General features: G+C 50.7%; 1 protein-coding gene across 2 annotated transcripts in view; it reads left to right on the top strand.

Annotated features, from left to right (window-relative positions):
- The first annotated feature begins 4209 nt into the window (after positions 1-4209).
- KCNK10 (potassium two pore domain channel subfamily K member 10) overlaps positions 4210-10664 on the top strand; it is a 130159-nt gene continuing 123704 nt past the window's right edge. The window contains exon 1 of one of the 2 annotated variants that reach the window (XM_019833446.3): positions 4210-4673. Coding sequence is in view for 1 of the 2 variants with exons in the window: in XM_003987901.6 (XP_003987950.1) it covers positions 8167-8218 (52 nt within the window). In the remaining variant the exon portion in view is untranslated. Of the gene's footprint in view, positions 4674-7697; positions 8219-10664 lie in introns of those variants that run through there. The other variant, XM_003987901.6, reaches the window with a different exon arrangement.

The following is a 10664-nucleotide window of genomic DNA, read 5'->3' as shown; positions in this document are numbered from 1 at the left end:
GGAAAAGGATAGAGATGGTTTAGGCTACCATTTTGAGTGAAACTGACTACTCCAGAGATCAAGATAACTTTATGTAATTAGCTCTGGGTAACGAATGGTAATTTGATCTAGAGATGAATGGGGGCCTGGTTCGAGTTCTACTGCCATTCCGAACTAGCCATGTTTACTGAGACAAACGGTTGTCCCCTCTGAGCTCCAGTTTCCCCCTTAACAAATATGTAGGCGCCTAATACATGTCAGGTTTTGTTTTAAGTGAAGTCAGGATGATAATACTAACCATCTCCGAGGATTGTTATGAGAAATAAATGGGGTAATTTAACAAGTGCTTGCTATGTGCCTGGCAGGGTAAGAACAGTCTGATGGATTACGTACTAAGAATGATCCCGTACATTTGTAAATGTCTGCATAGTTTACAAAGTAATTTCATATCTATTGTCTCCTTAAGCAACCCTAGAGGTAAAACTAGCCAGACATATAGTACCCCATTTTGTAGATGAAGAAACTGAGTGAAGCCTCGCAAATTCCCCTGCTTGGTTGTACTTCCTACTGAAGAGGATGGCTGGCTAAAATACGTGTAAGTTGGCCGAATACTTTGTACTTATTACTTATCCTTATTTTATAGATGGGGAAACTCAGTAAGGCTTAGACAGATTTAAAAAATTTTTAAAGAAGTGTATTTATTTTGAGAGAGAGAGAGGGAAAGCGCGAGTTGGGGAGGGGGGCAGAGAGAGAGGGAGAGAGGGAATTCCAAGCAGGTTCCATACTGTCAGCGTGGAGCCTGACATGGGACTCAAACCCACAAGCCAGGAGATCATGACCTGAGACAAAGTCAGACGCTTAACTGACTGAGCCACTTAGGTGCTCCAAGGCTTAGAGAGATATTGATGCTCTTCTCTGAAATTTGTAGTAAAAAAGATGCTTTTAAGTGGGGTGCCTGGCTGGCTTGTTTGGTGGAGCATGCAACTCTTGATCTCAGCGTGGTGAGTTCTAGCCCCAGGTTGGGTGTAGAGATTACTTAAAAATAAAATCTTGCAAGGGGCGCCTGGGTGGCTCAGTCGGTTAAGCGTCCGACTTCGGCTCAGGTCATGATCTCACAGTCCATGAGTTCGAGCCCCGTGTCAGGCTCTGTGCTGACAGCTCAGGGCTTGGAGCCTGCTTCGGGTTCTGTGTCTCCCTCTCTCTCTGCCCCTCCCCTGCTCATGCTCTGTCTCTCTCTGTCTCAAAAATAAATAAAAACATTTAAAAAATTAAAAAAAATAAAATCTTGCAAAAAAACCCCAAAGATACTATTAAGAAAAGTATGAGTTGGCCAAATTCGTGTATATACTGGTAGAAGGGTAGATGAAGTTACCTGAAGTTACATGAAATTACATGAAGAAGAAGGCATTGGACAATTTCATCTCTAATATATAAAAGTAACCGAAAGGGCATCATTCTCTTCATCTTCATATAAGTATTGAAAAATTTAAAGAAGGCAGAGATTTAGACTGGAAGTAAGAAAAACTTTGACCGTAGCAGAGTTTCTTAAACTTAAAAAGAGCCCTTGAGTACAGGGTTTCAAATGTCTTTCATTAGATGTATTTACTATTCTTCAATGGTCATTTTAATTGGAACCCGATTTAGAAGTAGAAAATTGAACCAGGAAGTATCTTGAAATGACCTCTTCCAAATCTCCTTCTATGATTCAGCAAACACTTAGATGCATTAGTCGTAGGAGAGGAAAGTTCTCACACTACATTTGTTCTAACCATTTTCTTTTTTTTTTAATTAAAAACCATTTTTTAAAAAATGTTTATTTTTGAGACAGAGGGAGAGACACAGAGTGAGAATGGGGGAGGGGCAGAGAGAGAGAGAGGGAGACACAGAATCTGAAGCAGACTCCAGGCTCTGAGCTGTCAGCACAGAGCCTGATGTGGGGCTTGACTCCCTATCTGTGAGATCGTGACCTGAGCCGAAGTTGGACGCTCAACCGAGTGAGCCACCCAAGGCGCCCCTGTTCTAACCATTTTCAGCCAAACAAATATTTGCTATAAAAGAGCGAAAATGAAGTAAATATATTTCAAACCTTCCCATTGAACACTGAGACTATGTCCCACCCCATCCTGAGCCAAACCTTTTCTATCAGTCAGACTTTCCCACGCCTTTCATTGGCTTCCTGAGAGAAGCATCTGTCAATATGTTGGGAAAGTAGGGTCCCTCTAAAAGATTTTCAACTCTTTGTAAGCTGAAAGGCTTTGGCATGAGACTCACCATAAATAAATAGGTTGTAGAGAACATGTATGACTTCTATGCGCTTTAACATTTTGGTTCAAGTTAAAATGTTCCTAGAATGATAAGAAAATCTGGGCTCATTTGTTATGGTTGTAACCTTGCTGAATTCTTGTTTTTAAATTTAGTAAAATACTATATGTGCCTGTCTACTTGGTGTACATATGTGAAAGCACTCATTCATTCCTCCCTGAACCATGGCCTTTTGGGGGATGAGAAACAGAGATAAGTTCTTCAACTAAGGCTAGGACTAAGTCTAGGGGAGAAACGTGAGAAAGCAGGGATACAACTGTGTTCTCTCCCATGGATATTGTCATGGACACTGAATTTACAGAAGGTATTGAGTTCTTTTACTGACCTGCCGTGGTCAGTAAGTTGACTTATGTTTAGCTACATCATGACATAAACATTACCAGAAAGCAAATGAATTTGGATTCTTAAAAAAAAAGTCAATGCCATTAAAAAAAAAATGAAGGGGCTTTTCTGGAATAAAATACACTAGAAATAACAAACAAATGCAATCTTTGACAGCATCCTGGTTTTTACCAAACACCTATAACTGTTCTGTGTGTTCAGAAATTTTAAGAATAAAAAGTTGAGGGGAAAACCAAAAAATTTCAGCGCCATCTCAGAAAAATTATGTGGGATTATGTTTTGGCGGTAACCCAGAGAGAGGGAATCACCTTAAAACGTGTTTTTTTTTTTTTATTTAAAAAAATTTTTTTTTCAACGTTTATTTATTTTTGGGACAGAGAGAGACAGAGCATGAACGGGGGAGGGGCAGAGAGAGAGGGAGACAGGCTCCAGGCTCTGAGCCATCAGCCCAGAGCCCGACGCGGGGCTCGAACTCACGGACCGCGAGATCGTGACCTGGCTGAAGTCGGACGCTTAACCGACTGCGCCACCCAGGCGCCCCTAAAACGTGTTTTAAAGAAAGCAGGATTATAGGTGTGTGCATTTTTGGTAAAACGTTGGGCATGGTGCCTTATGGGAACTCAATATTTTCTTAAGGATCAAAATTTAAAATACAGAAACTTACAAGGGAAGAGGAAAGCAGTTCCTAGTTATGAAACATGCTCGTCAGCGTGATGCTTTAAGTACAACTTGTTTGGAGTTCATAATATGCTGTCTTCATTAATCTGCAATCAGAGGTTTGAGTCACCAAAATAAATCTTCAGGGTTTAGCACACAGAGTTTGCTATTGAGCAGTATGACATATGATACCCTCTGCCCTTTAGCTACTGATGTGACTCCAGCTTTTCCAAGCCAAAAGCAGAATCTGAGATTACAGCAACATATATTTAAGGGTGTGTTTTTGCAGATGCTGGTTGGGACATGAAGCCAAATGTAGGCGTGATTAAATGCTTAGAACAAAGTGGAAACTTCACTGGGGGAAACATTTTTGGGAGGAGAGATTCAAGTTAACTTGAACGCATAACCTTGTTAGTTCTACCAGAGTGGGTATCCACAGGGTGCGTGTGTGTGTGTGTGTGTGTGTGTGTGTGTGTGTTGGGGGGGGGGTATCCTCACAGAAGGACACGGAAACTTCTCTGCAGTTCTTTGGAGAAGGAGACCTGGAGATGTCTTGCGGGGGGGGGGGGTGGGGAAGATCTTGGAAGGTGGGGATTTCTTCTGGACTTCAGGGAGAAATGATGAAACCAAAGGGGAACAATTCAAAGCAGATTAGTGAATTCATTCTGGTATTCGTGAGTTCAAAGTGGAGTCTAATCAGATCTGTCCTCCCGCGTCTGTTTGCCAAGCCGGCACCAGGCAGGATTCCCCAAGCTGCTTCATCACTCCCTGCGATTCTCTGTCCAGGACTTTCTCCGGTCTCACCCCGGAATCCGTGTTCAACTCTTCTCCGGCTGAGCTGTTCTTTGCCATCGCCCCCGCCCCCCCCCCCCCCCCCCGAGAGACAGACTCCCCAACGCCCATCCCGGACTGCGGCGTGAGGAGGGGGTAGCAAAGCCACCAACTCTCGGAAAACTTCCTCGCGGGAGGTGACTGGGGTTTTCCAGCTTCCCCCAGCCCTCCCGCGCCCGGCCACCAGGCAATCGTTAAAGTGGTGCGACAACTATTGCAGGTTCTGAGCTGCAGAGGCCGGGGCGACCCGCTGCGACGCTTCCCCGGCGGGGATCTGCGCCCTTTGCCACCGAATGCGCCCAGGACGCGGCCGCCGCCGGCCCGGGGCTGCTGGCGGGGCCCGGCCAGTGCTGGCAGACTTTGCGCCACGATGCTTTGTTTTCCTGCCACAGGAACCCGAGGCGGTCTCTCTCCACCAGACTTAACCCGCCCGCAGCAATAGCCATGGAAGTTGCGGCGGCACAGAGGGAGAGGGAACCGCTCCGCGCGGCATCTGTTTTGGATGTTTTTTCTCTAGACAGTTCGCTTCTTTCCTCCTTGGGGTAAGTGGAATCTAGTGCGTAATAACCAAGGGGAAGAATCGGCGGCGGTGGAAGGGGGTTGCAGAAACACAAAGGGTTAATGTGCTAAGTTGTTTTTCTTGCGGGGGGGGGGGGCTCTTCCTTTACACCCTCCAGCCCCTACAGCCCTTTCCACATACGCACTTTAGGAGCCGGGCTTGGTGTCAGGCGCATTTGGGGAGGTTGTGCTGGCATTACTCACTTACTTATTTACTTAATTTTTGGTGGACCCCTCCCCCATTTGTGTTGTCCACATACTGAGAAGGGAGAGTGAAAGTGGAGGAAAGAGAAAGCCCCAGAGGTTGGGGGTGGGGTGGGGGGGGGCGGTGAATTAGCAGAGAGATCCTAAGGGCCTGTGACTAGGGCAAGTCTTCAACCCACATCAGGCACTTCAGACCCCTGATCCTACTTCTTCACCCCAGCAGGTCCATCTGAAACCTGCCTAAGCCTCCAAATAACGGTCCTGCTGATGCCTTTCTGGGGCAAGGTTCTCCCAGGGCCCCATGAAACTTCTGAGGGAAATCTCCAGTCTGTCTCATCCATAAGACCTGCTCAATGCGTGTTTGTTGATTGACTGAATGATGCACCCTAGGGCTACATTTTGCACCAGGGGAATTTGCCTTGGATATTAAACTAATTCCCTGATGTAGACCTCAGGGCAGCAGGGTAGCCCAACTCATTTTGCAAAGGAGGAAGGGCTGGGGTCCTAGATAATAGAGTATTTAGATCTTCATGACCCAAAGATCCTATCTGAGGGCTTCAGGGTCAGATTTATGGGTGCAGGGACCAGATGAGCTCCCTTGGGTTGGAATCTCCGTGTTGGGACCTTGGGTGTGTTCCTTTACCTCTCTGGGCCTTGATCTTCTCATCTGTAAAATGAGGCTGGTTAGAGCTTCTTCAACATGACACAGGGAAGATAAATACAGAGAAGTATGAGGCTGTGAGGGGCCATTTGATACATGTCAGTCTTCCCTATTCTCAGAGGCTTTGGGGGAGAGGGTATCTTTCTCTGGGGGCACCTCTCTCTGACTCAGATGCAGGGAAAAACATTGCATTGCAGTGACTGGGCTCGAGCCCTCCTGCCTGTGAGCAGTTAAGGAGAGGGCAGAGTGAACCTCTGAAGGCTGTTTCAGGAGCTTAGAAGCAGCTCACTTCGGGTTTTGGGACAGAATTTTTCTGGGGTCATGGCTGGAGAAGCAGAAAGTCCTTGTTTGTCTGATTTCCGTGTCTCATCCATCCTCCCGCACTTCTCGTAGAGGGAAACAAAGTGTGGAAATGGACTCCCAGAGAAGGTGGCTGTTAAGTGCCTTGGGAACCTGTGTCTCCCCAAAGGGCTGAGGGGTCAGAGTACCGCCATCAGACCGGGACCAGGTTTGCCTGGACGGGGTCTGCATTGAACTCAGGAGTCCAGTCCCAGCAGCCTGCAGGGTCAGTGACAAAGCACTTACCAGCCCTTCCCACAGATGACAGTGGACCTCTGTGGATCTTGCCCTGGGACTCGGAAACCTGGATGTGACTGCGGGGGATGGGAAGGACGCTGCTGAAACAGGGCTTCCACAGTGCCCTAGAGTGGCAACTGCCAACGTAGGGGTTCAGGACCGTAGCAGGCAGTCTTGGGAGTGAGCCTGGTAGTCACTTTCTTGTTCATAATTAAGGGCAACGACAAATCTAACCGGACCTCGTGGGCACTGGACAGTAAGACCCACGGAAGCAAGGTCCATACCTGTGCCGGTCTCTGCCACACGGTCAGCACCTAGCACAGTGATGGCACGTAGAAGGGGCTTAAGATACAGGTCGAGTGGACAGTGAATGGACAGGAATTTAAACTACTTTCTGGCCAACACTACTTCATGCAGCTCATGCCTTCATTTAGCGAGTGTTTCTTGAACATCTACTAAGTGCAAGTCTCTGTTGCTAGGAGCCGAAATAATTTGTAAGCATCATTCATACTGGTACTTCGAGTGGCCCGTTGGAGAGCATTTCAGCACCACCTGGCTCTTCTGGAGATCAAGGCCTCACGGAAAGCCCCTGTGCGGCTTCAGTGAGAGCTGGGGTAGGGGAGAGGCGCCAGGTTCAGCCTCTTTCCGGGAACATGTGTGGGGTTCCTTTGCACTTGCCCGGGCTGGGCCCCCGGGCTCCCGGGGCCGCTAGGTCTTGGCAACTCCAGTTTCCTCTGGGGTCGTGGCGTCTCTCTCCAGCCGCCTCCCCCGCCTCCGAGCAAGCGGCCCCAGCCGGGCTGCAGGTAGCTGGGGAAGGGACCGGGCTGCGCCTGGGGAGCGAGCTTCTCCGGGTGGGGAGAGCGCGGCCAACGCGGAGCGGTCCCAGAACAAAAGGCTCATGGCTGGCACCGGCCTCTTTCGAGTGCGCTGGGGACGCGGGTTCGGGGCGCAGGCGGGAGAACCGGGCGCGGGGCGGGGGACTGGAGTGAAAAATTGAAGTGAGGAAAAAAAAAAAAAGGTGTGTGTGTGCGCGCCCAGGGTGGCAAGAGGTCACCCCCGAGGCCGAGGTCTGCGGCGGGGCGGCCGAGGCCCTCCCTCCGCCTCCTGCTGCGCCTTCCAGGCAGCCAAGCGTGTCTCCGGCTGCAACTCCACCGAGCGCGCCGCGGCTGCCTCCACGCCTGCCCGCCCGCCGGCCGGCCGAGCCAGTAAGTAGCGGCGCGCCCGGCGCCCGCTCCCCGCCCCGCCGCGGCTTCCGGCCGCCGCGCCGCGCCCGCCGCCGCCGCCCCGCGGGCAAGTCCGCCGCCGGCCGCCGCTCCCGCCCGGGCGCCGGGAGCCCCGCGCGCCGCCGTGGCCCCGCGCCTCCACCCGCCGCGCGCTCTCCCGCCGTGGCGCGGCGTCCGCGGCGCGCTTCGGGGAGGGTCGCCCTCGCCGCGCGCTCCCCGGGTGCCGCGCCACCCCTCCGTCCAATGGCTTTCGGGGGGTGGGGAGTGGGGGGCGTCGCCCGGGGCGGGGGGAGGCTAGGAGCCGCGGCCGGGGTGGGGCGTGTGCGCGGTGCGCGGCCGAGCGAGGCTGACGTGCCCGCCGGAGCGCGCGCCCGGGCGAGTGAGTGTGTGCGGGAGTGTGTGCGCACACGCCTTCGGGGGCTGGAGTGACACTGCAGTGGGTTTCTCCCTCGCGCCGGCCCTCCGGCTGCTCAGCCCCCCCACCTGCCGCCCCCGCGTTTGGGAAGCAGCTTGGCTCTTTTATCTTCCCGAGCCTCCCTCTCCATCCACCCCTCGCCAGTCTTACTTTTCCTTTCACCCAGGGGGCTGCAGCTGGCCACCCTTCCGCCGGTGCCAACACCTAAGCCGTTTCCAGTGTCTCCTTAGCCAGTCTTTTCCACTTATCTTTCTCCGGGGTTCCTCCACGAGCCAGTCCAAGGCTCCCCCATCCTTGGAGATTGTTTTGTTGGACTGCCGTACCGAGGCGTGTAAAGCTTGAGGACTTTATTATTATTTCGATTCTTTTCATCTCCTCCCCTTCTGGGCAACGGAGCCATGAAATTTCCAATCGAGACTCCAAGAAAACAGGTGAACTGGGATCCGAAAGGTTGGTATTTCCTACTTGGGCGGCCCTCGTCCTGCCTCCACCTCCTGCGCGCGCGCGCTTCCGTGAGTGGAAGCACTCTTGCTCCCGGCAGCGTGTGTCCTGAGGCTGGAAAATGCGCCTGGGAACCGCAGCGCGGGTGGGAGGAGGGCGGAGGCAGCGTGGGCTCCAAACCCAGATAGTGCCTGTCATTACCACATAATCATTGTCCCTCCTGGATTGTCTCAAAACCTATTTAAAGATACACCAAGCCGGCTCTTTGGCTTGAATTCACACCAAGTGTCGGTATTTGCTTTTGACTTTGCGTGTGCGTGTCTGTGTGTGTGTGTCCTTTGTTTCTGGTGATCTTTGTCTCTCTGGCAGATGGGTGGGGTGCCTCCCCCTGGATCTGGAGCTGCGCAGCCTGCTCAGGGTGTCCTCGGTGGGAAAGGTTTCCTGGCAGCAAGTGAGGCTCGGATCTGCAGCACCGGTCCCTGGAGGTGGCCCTTCTCCTAAGGCACGGGGCATAATGGAGCCCCCAGGGCCTTCCGAGTCTTCTCCCAATCTTATTACCAAACCAGACAGCTAGTTTGGCTCAGACAGGACTAGAAGTGGGAGGGGGAAGGGGTTTGCGAGAAGGGTGGGGCTGGCAAGGGCTGGGGAGGGGGCGCGCAGCGTGTCCGCCTGAGCAGCAGTGTGGTCTACAAGCTCTAATGAATGTTGGACAGCGTTCCCTTGGCGCAAAAGAGAGCGACCAAGACAGATTTGTGTGTGCCTAGCGTCGACCACCGTGGCTGTAATTAGCATACAGATGTTAAGGCCCCTCTTGAATGACTGCCAGGCGAGCAGAACAAGTTGCAACCGAGTGTCCGGTTTTCGCAGGAATGCGTTTTATCATTTCTCCCAGCCTCCTCTGAAGCTGGGTTGGGCTAGGCAACAACTCTGTGTGTGTTGGGTTGAAATTTGTTTATCTAATGTGTGTATGTGCGTTTAATATTTTTTTGGTTGTTTGTTTTTGCGAGGGCATTTATTCTTTTCTCCAGACCAGAAAAGCAGAAACCCACTTATTTGTTGAGTAAATGTATTATAAGCCGACTGGCTATTCACGAGTGAAGATGTGTTGCCTGTTTTCAACACTGAAGCTGTTACACCTTAATACAACCCAAACCCAACCCAGTTTTTGTCTGTTGATCTCTGGAAAGTATGCCTTGTTGTTGTTGTTTTTTTTTTTTTTTTTTTTTTTTAATTTTATTTTGGTCCCTGGAAAACATATTTATTGAATGCCCACTACTTACCAAATGCTGTCCCTGGAGATATAGTCAGAATAGTATAGAACAAGTATTCTTGGACTTTATAGTAAGGGACGTAGACCTAAATCAGTCAATGCACAGAAGAGTGCCTAATTGTATGTTTATGTACATTCCATGAAGGAGTGCATCAGGGTTTTAAGAAAGTGTAGAAGAGATTGACAAGGATCAGGGAAGGTGAGCAGTCAGGGAAGGTAGTCAGACCCTTGTACTGAGACCTGGAAGATATGTAGGGCTTAATTGGCTACCGAGGAGGTGAACTGACACAGAAGAGGAAACAGCAAGTGCAAAGGCCCTGCGGCAGAAGGAACATGTGTATCTGAGGAAGTGAAAGGCAGTTTCCACGGCTAGCGTGGAGAGCAAGAGAGCATGTGTTTTTGAGGCGTGGCTGGTGGATCCATAGTGTCAGACCCCAACAGCCTCATGTCGTTGTAGGTAGGGTAGGATTGTGGGGTGGGGACAGGAGTGTTGTCTTTATCTTAAGCCCCTGAAAGGTTTCAAGCTGAGAAGAGGCATGGTCTGAACTCCGTTTCCAAACAAGCACTGTGTGGCTCGGGTGAATGTTAGGGACCTGACACCATGGTGACAGGGACCAGGGTAGTGGCTGTGGTAATGGAAAAGTGGATGGGGTAGGGAGCTCTGGAAGGCAGAAAGAAAATCAACAGGTTTTGTGTGAATGCAGCGTGGAGGTGGAGTCATTGGAAGAACGGGGAAGACAGCGAGGGCAGGACCAGTCTTGCAGGAAAGCTCCAGCGTTCAGTCTGAAACTTGTTGACTGGGAGATGTCCCTGAGGTGTGTCAGGTGGGCAGCTGTCTAAACGATCCTACTGGCATCTTCAGGGAACTCTGGTCGGGATGGAGGGCTGTGAAGCTTGCCTTGGTTTTGAGAATACGTTTCTGGATAATCGTCGTTCTCTCTCTCTACATATGACAGTGATAAACACAGATGAATCCAACACGTTACAGCCTGACAACAGTGGAGAAGTGCACAAGTAGCATCTACAGTCACAACGGATGGTGCTAAAAATGAAAAGACTCCAGTAAAAAGACCAACATTTAATGAGACATCATTGCATGCAGGTGTTTCATGCACATTATTGCATGCAATTATTCTCATAATACTTCTGCGGTGGTATTGGCCCCACTTGATGGCCATCAGGGTG

This window comes from Felis catus, chromosome B3 (assembly GCF_018350175.1).
Source record: "Felis catus isolate Fca126 chromosome B3, F.catus_Fca126_mat1.0, whole genome shotgun sequence".
NCBI lineage: Eukaryota > Metazoa > Chordata > Mammalia > Carnivora > Felidae > Felis > Felis catus.
The sequence above is the reverse complement of the archived record's forward strand: the minus strand, read 5'-3'. Positions and strand labels throughout refer to the sequence as shown.